This window comes from Lithobates pipiens, unplaced genomic scaffold (assembly GCF_037356315.1).
Source record: "Lithobates pipiens isolate NorthernLeopardFrog02 unplaced genomic scaffold, aLitPip1_a1.2 Scaffold_16, whole genome shotgun sequence".
In the NCBI taxonomy this organism is placed as follows: Eukaryota; Metazoa; Chordata; class Amphibia; order Anura; family Ranidae; genus Lithobates; species Lithobates pipiens.
In genome coordinates this window covers 533,554,576-533,577,064 of record NW_027507748.1, presented here as the reverse complement: position 1 = coordinate 533,577,064, position 22,489 = coordinate 533,554,576, and the positions used below count along the sequence as shown (strand labels likewise).

General features: G+C 43.4%; 1 protein-coding gene across 1 annotated transcript in view; it reads right to left on the bottom strand.

Annotated features, from left to right (window-relative positions):
• The window catches only part of GTF2F2 (general transcription factor IIF subunit 2), a 386,137-nt gene extending 370,205 nt beyond the window's left edge, over positions 1–15,932 (bottom strand). Inside the window, exon 1 of the mRNA XM_077483218.1 lies at positions 15,739–15,932. Within this exon, the coding sequence (XP_077339344.1) occupies positions 15,739–15,807 (69 nt within the window). The 5' untranslated portion in view covers positions 15,808–15,932. The remainder of the gene's footprint in view (positions 1–15,738) is intronic.
• Between the last annotated feature and the right edge of the window lie 6,557 nt (positions 15,933–22,489).

The following is a 22,489-nucleotide window of genomic DNA, read 5'->3' as shown; positions in this document are numbered from 1 at the left end:
ATATTCCATGGACTCAACATGCCTCTCAGCAAATAGCTTGGGGTGTCTACTTTCTAAAATGGGGTCATTTGTGGGGGTTTTGTGCCATCTTGGCATTTTATGGCCTTCAAAACTGTAATAGGTAGTGAGGCGTGAAATCAAAAATTTACGCCCTTAGAAAGCCTGAAGGCGGTGCTTGGTTTTCGGGGCCCCGTACGCGGCTAGGCTCCCAAAAAGTCCCACATATGTGGTATCCCAATACTCAGGAGAAGCAGCAGAATTTATTTTGGGGTGTCATTTCACATATGCCCATAGCATGTGTGAGCAATATATCATTTAGTGACAACTTTGTGTAAAAAAAAAAAAAAAAAAATTTTTTGTCATTATTCAATCGCTTGAGGCAAAAAAATAAAATATTCAATGGGCTCAACATGCCACTTATCAATTTCCTCAGGGTGTCTACTTTCCAAAATGGGGTCATTTGGGGGGGTTTTGTACTGCCCTGCCATTTTAGCACCTCAAGAAATGAGATAGGCAGTCGTAAACTAAAAGCTGCGTAAATTCCAGAAAACGTACCTTAGTTTGTAGATGTGACAACTTTTGCGCAAACCAATAAATATACAATTATTGACTTTTTTTTTACCAAAGACATGTGGCTGAATACATTTTGGCCTAAATGTATGACTAAAATTGAGTTTATTGGATTTTTCTAATAACAAAAAGTAGAAAATATCATTTTTTTTCAAAATTTGCGGTCTTTTTACGTTTATATCGCAAAAAATAAAAATCGCAGAGGCAATCAAATACCATCAAAAGAAAGCTCTATTTGTGGGAAGAAAAGGACGCAAATTTTGTTTGGGTACAACATTGCATGACCGCGCAATTACCAGTTAAAGCAGCGCAGTGCCAAATTGTAAAAAGACCTCTGGTCATTTACCAGCAAAATGGTCCGGTCTGAAGGTGGTTAAAAAGGTTAACATTTTTTTTTACAAGTGACAGTCCCAAAGCTCGTGACATTACAGATAAAATTATGGAAATTATTGCATTAGACAACCAGCCATTCTATGTTGTGGAGGACATTGGATTCCATAGGCTCATGCAACATATTGAGTTACACCAGGGCTCGACAAACCCCGGGCGCCAGATCGCATTGGCGACTAGAATTTGTGATCTGGCGCCTGGGGCAGCACAGCGGGGGTATCCTGTCTCCTTCCACCCCCCCCCCTGGCGTGATCGTGTCGGGCCGCGCCGCCGCCAGCCGGTAATTGAGGCCGCGGCTTTGAGGCCTTCTGTGGTCCTATGTTTAGTTCTGTAATCTGGCGCCATCTAGTGGTGGCTGTTGGTATGACAGCCAGCGATGCTAATGAAGCTTTCACTGCCCACCCATCTCACCTTTACTTAGAATAAAAAAAATAAAAAATAAGTGTGTGTGTGTGTGTGTGTGTGTGTGTGTGTGTGTGTGTGTGTGTGTGTGTGTATATATGTGTTTAGGAGTTCTAACAACCTAGAGAATAAAATGGTGGTCGTTGCAATACTGTCTGTCACACCGTATTTGTGCAGCGGACTTACAAGCGCATTTTCGGGGAAAAAGTCTTATTTTTTTAATTAAATATAACAGTAAAGTTGGCCCAATTTTTTTATATTGTGAAAAATAATGTTACACCGAATAAATTGATACCCAACATGTCACGCTTCAAAATTGCGTCCGCTCATGGAATGGCGACAAACTTTTAGCCTTTAAAATCTCCATAGGCGACGTTTAAAAAATTCTACAGGTTGCACGTTTTGGGTTACAGAGGAGGTCTAGGGCTAGAATTATTGCTCTCGCTCTACCGAACGCAGCGATACCTCATGTGTGGTTTGAACACCGCTTTCCTATGCGGGCGCTACTCACGTATGCGTTCGCTTCTGCACGCAAGCTTGGCAGGACAGGGCGCATTTAAAACATTTTTTTTTTCTTATTTTAACTTTTTATTTTTTCACGGTGCTTTTAAAAAAAAAAATTGTCACTTTTATTCCTATTACAAGGAATGTAAAAATCCCTTGTAATTGAAAAAAACAGGACAGGTCCTCTTAAATATATGAGATCTGGGGTCAGAGAGACCTCAGATCTCAAATTTACACTAAAATGCAATAAAAATAAAAAAAATTGTCATTTGAAAAAAAAAAAATAAAAAAAAAAAATGTCCCTCTAAGAGCTATGGGCAATGACATGGAGACAGGTGGGGGGGCCGCGCTATCCTCCCCTCACTCGTCTCCATGTCAGGCCAGGGACAGGTCTGGATTGCCGTTACCGACCTGGCTCCTAACTTTTTTAGCTGGCTCCTAGATTCCAAGCAAATTTGTCAAGCCCTGAGTTACACACATGCGATTTTGCAGATACCTGTCTACCCGAGTTGTTTTGCAGTGTAAGAAAACACTTTCATGAGCTCATGACTACTGACATCATAGCAATCAGTTTTACCAGCGACATTTGGAGTTCAGACATCAGTCCAATGAGCATGCTTAGCCTGACAGCGCATTGGATAGATGCCAAATTTCCAACAAAAAAAAAAAAATCAGTGGATGTTGATTGAAAATAGTTTGTCTCTTATTTCCATTTGAACAGTTAACAAAATAAATAAGCTCAGCTAACGCTTCAATTGCTGAAGTTATTCCCTTGATTGCTGCACTGAAGCGTCTGCTAGGAAAAGAGGCAGAAACAGACCATGCCGTAAAAACAGCTAAAACCACTCTACTGGAGGCCATTAACCGGTTTTAAGACACCAAATCCAACCCTCTGTACTGCATTTCAACAGTTCTAGATCCTCGATTTAACCACTTTCAGACCGGACCATTTTGCTGTCTTAAAGTGGTTGTATGGTCAATTTTTTAACTTTTACCTACAGGAAAGCCTATAATAAGGCTTACCTGTAGGTAAAAAAAATATCTCCTAAACCTGTACGGTTTAGGAGATATTCCCCTCGGTATGCACCGCTGACTGCAGCGGCGCATGCGCACAAGGGGGTTCTCGCCGTGAAAATCCGGCAGCGCTCGTTCCGGCCGGACTGAAATCTCCCGCGCGCATGCGCGGGAGTGACGATATCGCGGCTCCGGCCACTCACAGCGCCGGAGCCGCGATACCCGGAAGAGACGCCGAGGGAGCATGTCAGCTCCCTCGGCGTGGATCGGGCCAGATGTCGGGGCCTCGTTCTAAGGTAAGTATTTCATAATGAGCTAGTATGCGGTGCATACTAGCTCATTATGCCTTTTGCTTTGCAGGTTTAAAAAAAAAAAAAAAAATTTGCGGGTTTAGATCAGGCCACTTTTTGCAATTCGGCACTATGTCGCTTTAACTGACAATTGCGCGGTCGTGCAACGTGGCTTCCAAACAAAATTGATGTCTTTTTTTTCCCCACAAATAGAGCTTTCTTTTGGTGGTATTTGATCACCCCTGCAGTTTTAATTTTTTTGCGCTATAAACAAAAAAAGAGCGACAATTTTGAAAAAAAGCATTATTAAAAAAAAAAAAAAAATTGCAATAAGCGATTGATTGGTTTGCGCAAAATTTTTAGGGTTTACAAAATAGGGGATAGTTTTATGCCATTTTTATTAATATTTTTTTTTTTACTAGTAATGGCAGCGATCAGCATTTTTAATTGTGACTGTGACATTATGGCGGACACATCGGACATTTTTGACACATTTTTGGGACCATTGTCATTTATACAGCAATCAGTGCTATACAAATGCACCGATTCCTGTGTAAATGACACTGGCAGTGAAGGGGTTAACCAGGGGGTGGCAGTGTAGGGGTTAAGTGTGTCCTAGGGGCGCGTTACTAACTGTCGGGGGCTGGGTTGTGTGTTAGCGAACACTGATCTCTGCTCCAATCACAGGGAGCAGAGATCAATGTCACTTGTTGCTAGGCAGAACGGGGAGATGCTGTTTACATCGGCATCTCTCCGTTCAGCCTCCCCGAGAGACGATCGTGGGTATCCCCACGGCGAAAGAGTCTGCGGGACCCACGACCGGACTCATGGGGGTCCCGACCGGCAGGCACCGCCGTTTCAACTGAACGTACCTGTACGCCAGTTTGCCTGCCCGTGCCATTCTGCTGATGTACATCGTCGTGCACCGGTTGAGAACTAGTTAAAAAGCATTATTTTTTTTATAACGTATAAAAAAAAAAAAAGCAGCATGCACAGGAAATAATACAGGCACAAATGGAGGTGATAGAAGTATCTCCGTAAGGAGTTTCGAGGTGTAGCACAGAGGAAAGTATACCAGAGAAATGGCTGCATACAATTGAAGAGGAACACACTCCTTCGAATAAATTTTACATGAACGCACCCTGGTCCATAGCAGTGCCACAACAACTGCAACTACCTAAAAGCTGAAGATTTATTTAGCTGAACAGGCTATCGCCAGAAGCGTCAATCCCCTTGAGTACTGGTGCATCAACTAACAATGTTTTTCTTTGCTTGCACAGATTGCACACAGATATTTATCTGCCCCAAGCAGTACAGAGAGTGAGAGACTATTCAGTCTAGCATCTCATATTCTTGATGAGAAAAGGAACCGTCTCTCCTGTGAGAAAGATGAACAACTTATGTTTTTAAAGCAAAAGCTGCTACTTTTACTCTGAAATAGATTTAGAAATCAGTCTAATTCATTTACTATGTGGAACATAGTAAATTAATTGGTATATTCAGACTGTTTTATTGGACACAATTGGAACATAGTATGTTGAATGTTCCAATTGTCTAGTTGTGCCATTGGTTGTTCATTGTAGTTCTACAGTTTTTTTTTTTGCACTTCAATTTAAGAGAACTCCAGCTTTTGAACTACTGTACACAAAGTTTGTTGTTGGGCCAAACTATGCGTCACTCTCTTCCTAAGCTGTCAGCCCGCGGCATGTGCAAAACTGTACGTATATCTGTGACTGGCTACTTCTGGGAAGTCTCTGCCCATACCCGGAACACAGTGCGGTATACTGTATGACTATGTATGTAACCCGCAGCTACATATACATACAGTTTTAATCGCACATGCAGCCGCTGACACCTTAGGGAGAAAACGTAGTTCTCATTTAAGTTGAAAAAAAAAAACAGAATAAAAGGACTTCTGCCATATTTCCGTTATGGTTAGTTCTTTCATTTTATAAGTTTTGCACAGTAACTTTGCCATTAAAAGGATATGAAACTGAATAGCAAAACACACAGAGGTTGATTTATTTAATAATACTAAAACTGGAGAATGCAAAATCTGGTGCAGCTCTGCATAGGTGGTTAGGTTAACCAATAGGCTTCCAGTTTTGAAGAACTTTGAAGCTCATTGGCTAGCCTAATGTACTCAGCTGCGCTAAATAGTTCAATCTCTCGAATTTTAGTAGAACAACTCCACAATCTTGGAAGTGGCCCCCAGACTGTTGCCTACATTTTTCCCTGCTGGCTTCACTGGACATGCCTCGCCTTGATGCCCTCTTATGACTAGGGAAATCAGTAAATACACTGTCTGAAATAAAACAAGACAGAGGGCACCTGGCCTAGTGCATTAAGGAAGACCTCTATTTGTTAAAGGGGTTGTTGTTTTTTATTTTCTAAATAGGTTCCTTTAAGCTTGTGCATTGTGGGTTCACTTACCTTTTCCTTCGATTTCCCTTCTAAATGTTTTTTTTCTTTGTCTGAACTTCTCACTTCCCATTTCTCCTCAGTAAACTTCACACCATCATCCGAACGTTTCTCAGGAGAGAAGAGACCGATCACCTGTTCATACAGAGTATGAACAGAGATCTGTCATCTCCCCTACACAGTCCCCTACCCCATTCAGTTAGAACACACACTAGGAAACACAACCCATTGATCGCACCCTAGTGTTAACCGCTTACCTGCCAGTGACATTTTTACAGTAATCAATGCATTTTTATAGCACTGATCGCTGTATTAATGCCAATGGTCTCTGAAATGTGTCAAAATTGTCCAATGCGTACTCCATAATGTCGCAGTCCTGATAAAAATTGCAGATTGCCACCATTACGAGTAAAAAAAAAAAATAATAATAATTAATAATAATTTTTTTTTTTTATAAAACTATCCCCTATTCTGTAGGCATTATAACTTTTGCGCAAACCAATCAATACACGCTTATTGCGATTTTTTTAACCAAAAATATGTAGAAGAATACATATCGGCCTAAACTGAGGAAAAATAAATTTTATATATTTTTGGGGGATATTTATTATAGCAAAAAATATAGCGCTTTTTCAAAATTGTCTCTCTTATTTTTGTTTGTTTTTTTTTTTGCGCAAAAAATAAAAATCACACAGAGGTGATCAAATAACACCAAAAGACAGCTCTATTTGTAGGGAAAAAAAAAGGACATCAATTTTGGGTGCAACGTTGCACGACCGCGCAATTGTCAGTTAAAGAGACGCAGTGCCGAATCGCAAAAATTGCTCTGGTCAGGAAGGGGGTAAAATCTTCTGGGGCTGAAGCAGTTAATATGGTAACTTAAGTAATATACAACAAACCAACACGTTTACTTCGTTACATAGTAGTTGAGGTTGAAAAAAAGACAAGTCCATCAAGTCCAACCTATGTGTGCGATTATATGTCAATATTACATTGTATATCCCTGTATGTTGCGGTCGTTCAGGTGCTTATCGAATCGTTTCTTGAAACTATCAATGCCCCTCACTGAGACCATCGCCTGTGGAAGGGAAATCCACATCCTTGCCACTCTTACAGTAAAGAACCCTCTACGTAGTTTAAGGTTAAACCTCTTTTCTTCTAATTTTAATGAGTGGCCACGAGTCTTGTTAAACTCCCTTTTGCAAAAAAGTTTTATCCCTATTGTGGGGTCACCGGTATGGTATTTGTATATTGAAATCATATCCCCTCTCAAGCGTCTCTTCTCCAAAGAGAATAAGTTCAGTGCTCGCAACCTTTCCTCATAACTAATATCCTCCAGACCCTTTATCAGCTTTGTTGCCCTTCTTTGTACTCGCTCCATTTCTAGTACATCCTTCCTGAAGACTGGTGCCCAGAACTGGACAGCATAGTCCAAGTGCGGCCGGACCAGAGTCTTGTAGATCGGGAGAATTATTGTTTTACTCTATCAAGCTTGTCATCACAGTAAGCTTCCAGTCCACAATACATCATAACACATCACCTATAGCCTAGGACAGTGATGGCGAACCTTTTTGAGTCTGAGTGCCCAAACTGAAATAAATAAGTTGGTTTTGTGTTGTAAAGTGCCAACACGGCAATTCACGAGAGAGGGGTGCTGAGAAAAAGAGAGTGGGTGTGTGAGAGATATGGGGGTGTGTGTAAGAGAGAGAGGGGGTTGTGAGATAGGGGTTTGTGAGAGAGCGAGAAAGGGGGCTGTGAGAGAAAGGTGACAGAGTGAGGGGGGACAGATAGATAGAGATGGGGGCACACACAGAGAGGGGGGACACACGGGGGGCAGAGAGAGAGGGGGGTCAGAGAGGGCGAGGGGGAGGGGTGTGAGAGATGCTGAGAGAGAGAGAGGGGGCAGAGAGAGATGGGACAGAGATAAAGGGGAGGGCACAGTGAAAGAGAGAGAGGGGACAGAGAGAGAGAGCACACATAGAGAGAGAAAGGTGACAGAGAGTGAGGGGGGGACAGATAGATAGAGATAGGGGGCACACACAGAGAGGGGGGGACACATGGGGGGCAGAGAGAGGGGGGACGGAGAGGGGAGACAGGGGGAGGGGGTGTGAGAGATGCTGAGAGAGAGAGGGGGCAGAGAGAGAGAGAGGACACATAGAGAGAGAAAGGTGACAGAGTGAGGGGGGACAGATAGATAGAGATAGGCGACACACAGGGGGGCAGAGAGAGAGGGGGGCAGAAAGATGGGGGCACACAGAGGGGGAGGAGTGTGAGAGATGCTGAGAGAGAGGGGGGGGGCAGAGAGAGAGATATGGGACAGAGATAAAGGGGAGGGCACAGAGAAAGAGGGGACAGAGAGAGGGGGGACACACAGAGGGGGGACACACAGAGAGAGGGGGACACACAGAGAGGGGGGACACACAGAGAGAGGGGGGACACACAGAGAGAGGGGGGACACACAGAGAGAGGGGGGACACACAGAGAGAGGGGGGACACACAGAGAGAGGGGGGACACACAGAGAGAGGGGGGACACACAGAGAGAGGGGGGACACACAGAGAGAGGGGGGAAACACAGAGAGAGGGGGGGGGGGACAGAGAGGACACAGAGAGAGAGAGGGGACAGAGAGGACACAGAGAGAGAGGGGGGACAGAGAGGACACAGAGAGAGAGAGGGGGGGGACACGGGGGCTGAAAAAGTGGAGAGCTGAGAGAAAGGGAGACCTCTAGCTATGTCCTTATCTGCAATCCCTGCTCTGCCTCCCTGCCCCAGTCTTTGTCTGCAGGTATTCAGTGTATAATTGTGCCCGGTACCTGTCTCCATCCCTGTTCCATCCAGCGGCTCCCTCACAGCCTGTGCCTCTCGCCTGTCCTTGTCTACTGGGCCCACAGTCAGTCTGTTCTCCGGGCCTCACTGTTGAAGGAGGTTTGAGGAGTTCAAGCTCTGGAAGGCACCAGGGATGCTGCGCCCCTCTTCAGCCATAAAATGAAGCAGTGAAGCTCTTCTCTCCCTCCCGTGCGTGCTGTCAGGCCTGTAGCCTACCACGCGGAGAATGTGGGGCCGCCCACTCACTCGTGCAGACAGTTTCCCACACCTCGCCGCTGCCTGCTTCTCTCCCTCACGTGCTCTCAGGTCTGTAGCCTTCCGCACGGAGGCTGCAGAGCCACCCACTCACTCGTGCAGTTAATTTCCTGTACCTCGCCGCTGTTTGCTGCCATGTACTCCCCACCGTGAACCAGGACCCTCTCGCGTGCCCACAGAGATGGCTCTGGGTGCCAGCTGTGGCACGCGTGCCATAGGTTCGCCATCACTGGCCTAGGACAACTGGAAAACCCAACAGGCTAACGTGTTTTGAGGACTTGCCTTGTATCCTCGGAGCTCTAGCTGTAAGGAAGAGGCCTTGAAACACCTGTTGTTGGGGTTTCCAGTTGTCCCACTCCCATTATGTCATGTGAATGATGATGTATCGTGGACTGGAAGCTGATGTTTTACTTTAGCAACAAGCTTTGATACAGAACTGACGGCTTAGTAGTATGATGTGTATAATAGTCTGTGTGCCCTCTGTCTTTTTTTATGGTTCTTCTGTTTTTGAACAATAAAGTAAACAGTGCAAATACCGTATGTCTGCTCAAACATAGAGGCTTAGTCTTTGGCATTTTATGCCTGTTTTTTATTTTTATAATATTTTATTTTTTTATTATTATTAAGTAGCAGCATATGTACTGTTACTGTAAGTTAAGTTACTTTATTTTTGTATTTAATTTTCTGTGTCCAATTTACGTGGGTTACTTTTATTAAAGTACTTATTTTACATTACTGGATTGAACTGTTTTATTCATAAAATTCATGACGATTAAAAGTCGAAAATGAATAATAACAAATATAAACACAATTTAGAATTTTATATATCAAATACATTTTATTATTTAAAAAAAAAAAAAAGTCATTTTTAGTATCAGTTTTCGGCACCAAAATTTCCATTCAGTGCACCCATAGCGTGGACGCCTGAATGAAAGACCCCAGCAGGAAGTAAACAAAGAGGAAAAGGACCTGGCACTGGAGGAGCATGTGACTGTGGCTTAAAGTATAACTAAATGCAAAACTTTTTTTTTTATTTCAGATAGAGTGGAGAGGGATTGCAACATCTGCCAGATTTTATTGCTACTTTTGCCCCTGTTAGGGAGATTCACCCTCTCTTTTCATCATCATCAAAAGTAAAAGAAAAATTCCAAAATGTGGGTTGTCCCCAGAGCAATAATAGAGGGGAAATCTTTCAATGGCGTTCTAGTGACTTGGGGGGGGGGGTCAAAATGGGTACCCTTAATTTGCAGGGATTGCCTCATGCTTCCTGTTTTGGCTATGGGACAGAGAGAAAAGCAATCTCCCCAATGGAACAGACAGGGGTTATAACCCTCCCTACCCAAAATGAAAAAAAGAAAACAAGTTAGAGAGCTCTACTTTAAAGCAGTATTAAACCCAAAAGAAAACCTTTAGTATATTGCATTTACCAATTCCTAGATGTGGTGGCTGCATTTTTTTTCTTTCCCTTATTTTCACCAGTCAAACCCAACAGTTTTTCAGCAAAACAACCTGCAAATGTAGCAGCTAGAATGTTGAGACAAACTATTGACCACGTGTGCTTACAACGATCAGCTTTTATGTAAAACCTTTATCCCACAAGGAAGAAGACTTATTGTAACTGTTCATAACATTTTAGATTTGTTTAGGGTATTTAAATCTGCTAGTACAGCTGGCACTCCCCTCCTCCTAGATTCACAATGTTGCCCCCCTCTGTTTAATACAAAAGGTGTGTTACTGGCCAGATCATCAGGTGAAAACAGAGGGGGGAAACGCCTAAAAAAACAAACAAAAAAAAAACAACACCTTAATACAATCACCGCATCTAATGATTGGTAAAGCTGCAATATATTATATTTTTGGTTTTATTACCACTTTAACCACTTCAATACAGGGCACTTATACACCTTTCTGCCCAGACCAATTTTCAGCTTTCGCATTTTGAAAGACAATTGCATGGTTATGCGACACTGTACTTAACCACTTCAGCCCCAGACCATTTTGCTGGTCAAAGACCAGACCACTTTTTGCGATTCGGCACTGCGTCGCTTTAACTGACAATTGCGCGGTCATGCAACGTGGCTCCCAAACAAAATTGACGTCCTTTTTTTTCCCCACAAATAGAGCTTTCCTTTGGTGGTATTTGATCACCCCTGCGGTTTTAATTTTTTGCGCTATAAATAAAAATAGAGCGACAATTTTGAAAAAAATTATTATTAATAATTATTATTTTTTTTTACTTTGTTATAATAAATATCCCCCCAAAATATATTAAAAAAAAATAAAAATTTCGCTCAGTTTAGGCCGATACGTATTCTACATATTTTAGGTAAAAAACAAAAATCGCAATAAGTGATTATTGATTGGTTGCGCAAAAGTTAGAGCGTTTACAAAATAGGGGATAGTTTTATGGCATTTTTAATTTTTTTTTACTAGTAATGGCGGCCATCAGCGATTTTTATTGCGACTGCGACATTATGCCGGACACACCGGACATTTTTGACACATTTTTAGGACCATTGTCATTCATACAGCAATCACTGCTATATAAATGCAGCGATTCCTGTGTAAATGACACTGGCAGTGAAGGAGTTAACCAGTGGGTGGCAGTGTAGGGGTTAAGTGTTCCTAGAGGTGTGTTACTAACTGTTGGGGGCTGGGCTTTAATTTAGTGAACACTGATCTCTGCTCCAATCACATGGAGCAGAGATCAGCGTCACTACTTGCTAGGCAGAACGGGGAAATGCTGTTTACAATGGCATTTCCTCATTCAGCCGCCCCGTGAGACGATCGCGGGTATGCCTGCGGTGATCGAGTCTGAGGGACCCGCAACCGGACTCACGGGGGTCACCGCCGGCGGCGCGCTCGCGATGGCGATGGCAGGGCGGCAAATTTAAAGGGACGTACAGGTACGCCCATTTGCCTGCCCGTGCCATTCTGCCGACGTACAACAGCGTGCGCTGGTCGGGAACCGGTTAAACAAAATTTTTTAATTTTTTTCCCCCAAAAATAGAGCTTTCTTTTGGAGGAATTTGATCACCTCTGGGATTGTTTTTTTTTGCGCAACAAATAAAAAAAATTCAAATTTTGAAAAAAAAAAAATCAAGTTTTTCTTAGTTTCTGTTACAAAACTTTGTAAATAAGTAAGTTTTCTCCTTTACTGATGGGCGCTGATGAGGCTGCACTGACGGGCACTGATGAGGCAGTATTGATAGGCACTGATGAAGTGGCATTGATATACAGCGCTGGCAGGCATCACTGATGGGCACAGAGTTCCATCCCTAATGGGCTCTAGTGGGCTTACCTGGTCATTGGTGGGCATCCTCGGGGGTGGGGGGGCTGCACTGATAATCAATCAGTGCAGCCCCCCCCCATCAGAGGAGCAGCCGATCGGCTCTCCTCTACTCGCGTCTGTCAGCACGAGTAGAGGAAAAGCCGACGCACAGCTTTTCCTGTTTACACTATTATGAGCTGTGATTGGACACAGCTGATCGCATCCTATCCTGCTGGACATCAATGGCATTGAGTCAGGATAACTGAACCCTTTCCCGGTCCTCATTCTGCTATAGGGCAGGCGGGAAGTGGTTAAACAATTGAGCTTTTTGGACGTACTATTACGTCCAAAGAGTGACCCCTTAATCACAAGCTGATGGCTGCAGTAGCAGCCATCAGCCTGTGTGGGTTTTGTTCAGCCGGCTGTGCGGTGCCTCCGCCCTCCTCCCGTGCTGTCCTGCACTCACCGGAACCCGGGAACACATCCGCCGGCTGGGTGGAGAGAGATTGCAGTGAGACCAAGGCAAATCAATGCCTCAATCTCACTTGCAAACAGTGAAACCAGAAGTGATGCCACTTCTGGTTTCAGATGCACTATTTCCTGGACAGCACAGTCAGGGGACACTTCTAACCAAGATGATCTGTGCTTGGTTAGAAGGTGTCAAGCGTCTCCATAAAGAGTACCTGTCACCTGCCTGTTTATTCACCCCTTGTGATAGCAATCAAGTAAAAAAATATAAAAATAAAATTAAAAGCAAAAAATAAAATTATAATTAAATATATTAAAATAAAAAATTGTTGAAAACCCCCTTAGCCCTGCACATCTGTGCAAGTGCAAACGCGAGCCCCGGGTGTGCATGCACATGTAAACCGTGGTCGCACTACACTTTACAAATCGCTGTGATCGCCAGAGAACAATAATTCTAGCAAAAGAACTACTAGAAAACTCTAAACTGATACGCTGTAAAGGCTTTAAAAGTGTCACTTATGGAGAATTTTGGGCACAATCGTTTTTGATATTGCGGGCGCACGCAACTTTAAGATATGGAATGTTTGGTGTCTATTTACTTGATGCAACCTCATCTTTTATATTTTAACAAAACAAGGATATTATATGGTGTGGTTTTGCACTAAAATTCATTTTATTTTATTTTTTCCTAACAATTTCACATTTAATAAACAGTTGTGCAAATACCATAAGAAAAAAAAATTTCAATTATCAGCTATTTATTCTACAGGGCCTCTGCTTTCAGAAAACTTATGCGGAAAAAAAAATTGCTCTAGAGCCATACTGGTTAATGTGTTACTAAACCCAGTACCCTGCATTCACTATATCGGGTCTCCCACAGTACACAGAACATGCAATAGTTTTAGTAAATATAAACTGCTTTTTTCATCAGCAGTTAAAGCGGTCTTGTGACTTCTAACAGTGTCTGATTAAAGCATGTAGGAGGAGTTTTCATTCTGCTCTGACTGTCCTATAAGAGTGCAGGACCCCTGATCCTCTGGCTGGACAATGCAGATTGGCTCTGTGCTGATCACATGCATTCTCCCAAAAAAAAAAAAAAAAAGTGAAGAACTCTCTAGCAATACACACCAAACTGAACATGTGCAGCTTGAGCCCCAGCTGCTATTCTATTAAGAGATAGATTGGGGACAGTGGAAAAAGAGGAGGTTAGAAGTAGTTAGGATCAAACAGCCTTTTTTAACCACTTCCTGCCCGGCCTATAGCAAAATGACGGCCGGGCGGTGGTTGAGTTATCCTGACTGGGCATCATATGACGTCCTTCAGGATAACAGCCACAGCGTGGGGATCGGTAATGTGGTGTGTCAGTCTGACACACCGCTACACTGATGTTGGTAAAGAGCCTCCGACGTAGGGCTCTTTACCATGTGATCGGCCATGTCCTATCGAGGCTGATCACATTGTAAATAGGAAGAGCAGGTGATCGGCTTTTCCTCACTCGCGTCTGATAGACCCAAGTAGAGAAGAGCCGATCTGCAGCTCTCCTCACAGGGTGGGGTCACCCCTCAGATGACTACACTGACCCCCAGGGATGCCACTAGGACCACCAGGGAAGGGGGCAACATGTGGATGGCCAGGTATGTACCCCATGGCCATCAACATGTTCAAATGAATGCCCAATCTGTGCCAATCAGTGCCCACAAATGGGCACTGATTGGCACCAGTATGTGCTAAAAGAGTACAGTGCCAGTATCTGTGCCACCCATAAGTGCCCATCAGTGCTGGATATGAGTGCCACCTATCAATGCGGCCATATCAGTGCCCATCATTGAAGGAGAAAACATACTTATTTACAATAAAAATGTAAACAGAAACAAAGAAAAATAATTGTTTTATTTTAATTTTCGGTCTTTTTTTTTTTTTTTTTGCGCAAAAAACACCAAAAGAAAGCTCTATTTGTGGGAACAATATGATAAAAAAAAATCTGTTTGGGTGCAATTTCACATGAACGCACAATTGTCAAATTGTGAGAGCGCTGAAAGCTGAAAATTGGCTTGGGCAGGAAGTGCCTGGTATTGACGTGGTTAAATAATGTAGAGGATTAGCCCCTTTGGTTCCACAGTGAGTATAACAAGCATACTTTAATGCATGTACAGACTGATTTTACTGTTGTGGGTTTTATTAACACTTTAAAGTAACTGTACAGACGGAAGTTTATTTTTTTTTTTACCTTCAGGCATTCTACACATGAAGGTAAAATACCTTCTGTGTGCAGTAGCAACCCTAATACTTACCTGAGCCCCCTCTTGATCCAGCGATGTCCACATGAGCCCTGGCTCTCTGGGGAATTGCACTCCAAATTGGCATTTGGCAACAGTGGGAGCCATTGGCTCCCACTGCTGTCAACCACATCCAGTAAGCCAATTAGGAGAAAGAAGGGGCAGGGCCCAGCCGCGGTTCCATGTCTGAATGAACACACAGAAACGGGTTCGGGAGCGTGCCTACTTCAGTGCCTCCACAGCAAGCTGCTTGCTGTGGGTGCACCTGGCAGGAAGAACGGGACAGGAGCGCCAGTGCAGGACCCTAAAAGAGCAGGATTGTGGTTGTTCTGTGCAAAACCACTACACAGAGCAGGCAAGTATAAAATGTTTGGGATTAGGGATGAGCTCCGGCGTGTTCGCACACTCCGCGTGCAGAGCCTGCCAGGAAGTCGGCGCAGCGTTGCGCTAATCACAGGCAGCGAGACATCCCCCGATCTCTGCAGCCGCACATTGGGGCAATGTCTCACTGCCTGTGATTAGCGCAGCGCTGCGCCGAATTCCTGGCAGGCTCTGCACGTGGCATGTGCGAACACGCCGGAGCTCATCCTTACTTGGGATTTTAAAAAAGGACTTTAATATCGCTTTAAGCACATCCTCAGACATCCCTAGTTCCCTAATGCCGACATTAATGTCTAACGCTTTGCTGAACAAGCATAGGCACCTGTTATATATCCATACCACCATCCTTTGTTGTATCTGATACCTTGTACATCACTACAGCACGTGGTGACACTATATGAACAAGTATTAGGAAGAGGAGATCACAGTCATGCTTTTGATGAACATTAATTCCATACAAATCTATATACACAAATAGGGGAGCTGTAGAGGAAGAAGGGGGTGGAAGCCCCCTAATGAGGAGCTGCCCCTCTAATGAAAGAAATGCGGTAGCTATAAAGGAAGAGTCCCCTAATGGAGAGCTGCCCCTCTAATAATGGATAGCCAGGAACTTTGCAGTCAGGAAAAAAGACTTCATTGCTCGTCACAGCAATGTATTCGGCCTTCCTCACCTTCACCAACCACACGCCTGTGTTCTGCTTAGCTCCGTTCAGATCCAGCTCCCCCTTATCGGCAGACATGTCGGTACTCGGTCTCCTCACAGCTGTACAACGATACCACAACACGGATCTCACACACACTGGGGAAGACCAAAAGCCGGTGCACACTACAGTACGGAGCGCAGCGTGGGACACACTTCCGGCATCGCTCACGCAGCTCCTGCCGGATACCAGCGGTACTGCTGTCAGTTCTCCTATGAGGATAACTACAGCGAGAGATGGGATGCTCTGTCGTAGTCATCAGTATACTGTATTACTGACTGATAGGATTAGAAGATTTAGGACTGCTGGGAACGTATTATTATATTAAAAAGGCATTTTAAGAAAGCTGTTAATAGATATAAACAGAAGATATACAGAGGTTGGTTGAAAATCATTCTTTCTCCCTCCCTTCATTCAGGGGTCTGGTGGTGTCACGTCGCAATTGGCTACCCATCACATTTTGCTACCCGCTGGAGTGGCGCGACGCCACCATATGTGTTTCAACAGAGGGCCACTCACCGCGATTCGGGCACGGCCTCGCTTCGCTCCGCATAAATATAATCAAACTCTATGTCCACTTGGATGGTGGGGCTTGAATTTGGACTCGGGGGTGGAACGCATACGGCGGTGTCGTGCATGCGCAGTCCAACAGGTAGCCAGCTGAGATGGGTTGCCATGTGTGACGAAACAGCGGCCCTCCAGCTGTTGCAAAACTACAAGTCCCATCATGCCTCTGCCTGTGGGAGTCATGCTTGTAAATGTAAGCCTAGCAATGCCTCATGGGACTTGTAGTTTCGCAACAGCTGGAGGGCCACCAGTTTGAGACCCATAATTCTCTGATGGGCATACATTGCCTTGAAAAAGTATTCAAACCCCTTGACATTTTCCATATTTTGTCATGTTACAACCAAAAATGTAAATGTATTTTACTGGGATTTCATGTGCTAGACCAACATAAAGTGGCACATAATTTTGAAGTAGAAGGAAAATGTTTTTCACATTTTTTACAAACAAATGTCTGAAAAGTGTGGTGTGCATTTATATTCAGCCCCCATTACTCTGATACCCCTAACTTAAATCTAGAGGAACCAATTGCCTTCAGAAGTTGCCTAATTAGTAAATAGAGTCCACCTGTGTGTAATTAAATCTCAGTATAAATACAGCTGTTCTGTGAAGTCCTCAGAGGTTTGTCAGAGAACCGTAGTGAACAAACAGCACCATGAATGCCAAGGAACACACCAGACAGGTCAGGGATAAAGTTGTGTATAGGTTTAAAGCAGGGTTAGGTTATAAAAAAAAATATCCCAAGCTTTGAACATCTCACATAGCACTGTTCAATCCATCATCCGAAAATGGAAAGAGTATGGCACAACTGCAAACCTACCAAGAAATGGCCGTCCACCTAAACTGACAGGCGCGGGCAAGGAGAACATTAATCAGAGAAGCAGCCAAGAGGCCCATGGTAACTCTGGAGGAGCTGCAGAGATCCACAGCTCAGGTGGGAGAATCTGTCTACAAGACAACTATTAGTCGTGCACTCCACAAATCTCACCTTTATGCAAGAGTGGCAAGAAGAAAGCCATAAGAAGTCCTGTTTGCAGTTTGTGAGAAGCCATGTGTTGGACACAGCAAACATGTGGAAGAAGGTGCTGAACTTTTGGGCCTTAAAGAAAAACGCAATATGTGGTGGAAAACTAACACTGCGCATCACCCCGAACACGTCATACCCACTGTGAAACATGGTGGCGGCAGCATCATGTTGTGGGGATTCTTTTCTTCAGCAAAGACAGGGAAGCTGGTTAGAGTTGATGTGAAGATGGATAGAGCCAAATACAGGGCGATCTTAGAAGAAAGAGTTGTTAGAGTAGAGCTTGAGCTATTTTGCAAAGAAGAATGGGCAAAAATGTCACTCTCATGTGCAAAGCTGGTAGAGACATCCCCAAAAAGACTTGCGCTGTAATTGCAGTGAAAGGGGGCTCTACAAAGTATTGATTCAGGAGGGGCTGAACATAAATGCATGCCACACTTTTCACTTATTTATTTGTAAGAAATGTTGAAAACCATTTATAATTTTCCTTCCACTTCACAATTATGTGCCACTTTGTGTTGGTCTAGTACATGAAATCCCAATAAAATACATTTATGTTTTTGGTTGTAACATGACAAAATGTGGAAAATTTATTGGGGTATGAATACTTTTTCAAGGCAAGGCAAAAGGTATTCTTCCTCTGCCTGACCATAGAAGAAACATTCTTCATACTGACCACCAATATAAGGGGGCAAAATTTCTTCCTCCCTCTGATTACAAATGAAGGAGAACATTTATACATTGATCCTCCTACTGACCACCATTATAAGCCCTTGTACACACAGTCGGAGATTCAGACGGAATGTTTCCGATCGGAGCATTTTGTCGGATATTCCGACTGTGTGTGGCCTGCATCGGACTGTTTCCGTTGGAATATCCGACGGACCAACTTTTCCAACTTGACGGTAAAATTTTCCGACAAAATGCTCCGATCGGACATACTCTGATCATGTGTAGCCTACTCCGACGGACAAGGTGCCACACATGCTCACAATCAAATTCGGACACGGAGGCGCTCGCTCAGGTAAAACTACTGCTTGTAATCGATATAGCACATTCGTCACGTTGCAATGTTAAAAATTCTTTCATGAAGCGCATTCTATTGTTCTTTACAATGCTGCAAGAAGGAACTTCTTTTGATGCTCATAGTCACACACACTTCTCCCGAACGTATTTCCGGACTCTTTTTTACTCATTTCAGCAATACAATTTTAGAAATCGTCACATCTACGCAATTTTATTTTTTGTTTATTGTTTTTTGGGTGAATTTTATGTTTGTTTTTTTTTCATAAACATCTCCTTATTTTACAGTTTGCTCATCTTTCCATTTTTTGGGGTTTGTTTTGTGTGTAAACTTACCACAAAAACATTATTATCTTTTTTATATTTTCTTTTTCTTTTTTATTCTACAGGAGGTTGTTTAGTGTTGGTGCCCCTTGTTATTCATTTCACTTAGTATTTTTGAAATGTACCTGCCTGCCCACAAATAAACTGTCCTTTTTGAAGTAAAACGCAAGTATTTCTTCAAACAAAAAAAACCTTTATTTAGGTCTCAAACAACTAAAAAAGGGGAAGGCAGCGCTGGATAAACTTGTCAATTTGGCAAAGCCTTTGGCCCCCAGGGCAGACATGAACTAATTATAAAAAGAAAAATTGGTGGCCTGAGGAGCACATATCTCAGGGAGAGAAGTCTGGTCCAGAAGTCCTAGAGATCAGGAAAAGCAGATGCCATCTATGTCCCCAGGATGTGGTTCTTCAAGAGGCTGCATCTTCTGTCAGACCAGACTGAACCCAGGCCATCACTCTCTGGTCTTCCTTAGGCACTTCCCACCAGGCGTCCTTCCAGGCTGTGGCTGGGCTCCTGTAGTTGTGGCAGGAGGAGGAGAAGGAGGGCGTTGATCGACCTCCTGGCTGCCACTGGCCACAGCCTCCCCCCCGGCTGAGGTCTTCCTGTGTATGAAAATGGGACACAGTTTTAGTTTTTTGCTCATCAATCACACCATTTTTAGCTCATGACTGTTGCAAATTGAATGTTACCAAATAGAACAGACTATCATTCTGAGCCCAGCATTTTTCATTCTCGTCCCAATCATTTTTGGTCACTACTGTCTATTGATATGTAAACCACTTTGTTAAATCACAACTTACTGATCAATAAGAACATCTAGTTAACATCATTAAATGTACGACAAGAAATATGTTCAACAATGCTATACCTGTCTCAAGCTGGGCCCCACCACATGTTGCTGCCTGGAAGGCCCAGGTTGGATGTTGGAAGCCTCAGCTGGGGGTGAAGGAAGCCTTGAAGGAAGACTGGAGAGTGGTGGCCTGGGTTCCCCCTGGTCTACCAGAAAATGCAGCCTCTGGAAGTAAACCATCCTGAGGTAATAAATGGCATCTTGATCTCCTGATCTCAGGGACTCCAGGTGCTTCTTTCTCTCCCTGAGATATGTACTCTTCATGACACCAATTTTCCTCTTCACATAGGCCATGTCTGCCGTGGGGACCATGATCCGCACCAAAGAAAGAAGTTTCTCCAGTGATGCGTTCCTCTTTGTTCGGTCGTGATAAAATGGGTTGTTGATCTGCCACAGGCAGGGCAGCTCCCTGTACATTTCCAGGAATAGACCTATAAAATTGGGGTTTTGGAAGGGATCCATCTTGTCTGCAAGACACAACACAAGACAAACCCTAAAATACTAATAATGCCATGATAAACCCTCCTAATCTTGTCCCTACATCGGCCTAGATAGAAGCAGTCTAGTCTAGTGATGTACCAAGTTAAAATTTTTACCTTCATTTTCACAATCGTCGCGCCAGCTCCTCACTCTGTTCACAGATCGTACGGATGACACACGCATGTTGCGTTTTATATACAGTGTGCAATGCGTGAAACTCCGACCGCCCCTGACGTTCTTTCTAGACTATTCCCCACCCCTTCGCTTTTGGCGCAGTGGGGAGAGCACATGGCGGAGAGAACGCAGGTGCGCAATCAGAGTTCCACTAACGAGGAGGAGGGTGAGGAAAGACCGGAGCCTGAAACGTCCCGATCCAGGAAGAAAAGATTTAAAGCCTCAAATATGTCTTTTGTAGAGATGTTGGAGATGGTGGACATATTGAACAGGACCGACTATGATGGGAAGTATGGACCTTACCCAAACCCAAATATCAGAAAGGCCAAGATCATGACTAAAGTTGTGAAGAGTCTTCAGAAGAATTTTGGGGTACGCCGATCCAAGGATCAACTGAGAAAACACTGGTCAGACCTGAAACTGAGAGAGCACGATCAGTACAGAAGGATCAAGCGTGTTCTTCAAAAAAGTAAGTAGTTGTCGTGTGTTCATATGATTATTTTTGCTTGCATACTGCTCCCTGTGCTTTGATTTCATGTTGTGCAGTTTAAAATGGCCACTTTCAAGTTCATGGTTTCATTCGTTCGTAAGAAACATCGTTCTGCAGGTAAGTATTCCAGCTTAACAAAGTGTCCACAATAATGTTCTCACAGTTGAACTCGGCCAAAAAACACAATTGTACAACACTTCCAAACAATGTTTCATATTCCTATTTCTGCCCTCTGTGTGCTAATTATTCCTTTTTACCATTCTCATAGGGGAGAGAAGACTCGGGAAGTCTGAGGACACCAGGGACCACACCCCTCCCAAAGAAGGCAAAATTCCAAAACCAGAAGCAGAGGAGCAGTAGGAGGAGGAGAAAGGAGAGATCGTTGAAGTTGGACAAATTGTCACCACAACAGGTGAGTGTCAGAGAACACAGCTTCCGGTAAGCTCATCAATGTATGTCACCATATTTATAATACATGGTGTGTTTTTTTGCTTTGTTTTGTAGGTGATGTGGAAGAAGAATCCCATTTTACCAGTGAAAGTGCCCAGATCCTGATTGGGGAGATAATGGGGTGCAATCGGGATTTAGAAAATATACAGCAAAACATCAATGATGTTAAAAATAAAATGAAGAACATCATTGATGTTTTGGGGAGAGTGTGAAACAGCCCAAACTAGCTAGGGTTTTAATTTTTTACTTTTAAACCACAACTTTTGTATTTTATAAAAATACAAATTTGGAAGATGCACACAGTGTGTCAACATGCGCTAACTCCCATCATGGGGGATCAATGTACGTGTTTTGTGGAAAGTGGCTGAGATGAAGAGGTTGCAGCCCCAAAACATGTACATTGATCTCCCATGATGGGAGATAGCACATGTTGACACACTGTGTGCATCTTCCAAATTTGGCTTTTCCAGGGGTGACACCCCATGTGATGAAGGCAATATCAGCCCAGTTTGTACATACTCATGTCTGATATTGTCTTCACTTTTCAAAGTTGAGCTTTGTAAGTTCCTGTGTTCTGCATGTTACACTGAAATATGCCTGTTTACACAAAAACACCAAGTAAAAAAAAAAATTACCTGAAATAATGTTTTTGATACACCCAATTTGTTGGTTTGTTGTAAAACCCTTTTCTAAACGCACATGTGAATGTGCTTTGATTAAAAAGTTAAATTATCAACAATGTGTGGCTTCCTTTTTCATTGCGCAAAAGATGTATTTGGAGTAAAATTGTTGTTTTCGGTGACAATGGGTGTTATTTACTAAAGGTAACTCCACTTTGCACTCCAAGTGCAGTTTCAGGTGTACTTTTGCAGTGCACTTGTAGTGCATAGTGGATGTGCCTTTAGTAAATAACACCCACAGTGATGTGTTCATTTTCACAATCATGCCATTTTCCTGCCATGGTGCTGAAAATGAGCAAGATTTTGGTCAGTAATGCACTACATACATTAGTTAACAAAAACAAGGTGTGTGTGTGTGTAGCAGACCCACAACATAATAAGATTATCTGAAGAAGAGACTGTCCCCTCATCTCGCTCAGAACTTGGATTTGCACTGTTGTTGAAAAAGGCACAACAAGAAAAAACATAAATTCACCTAGGAGACACCTAAAACCAAGCCAAGCAGTAAATGAAAACAAAGATTGCAGTTTCTATGAAAAATGTATTCCAAAAATGCCTCTCAGACATTGTCTGGCATATCAATGGCCACCCTACCCACAAAGGAGTCCATGTATTGGGTTCTGACCTCACGGTGTGCTTTGGGGGGGGCAAGCCAGGACGA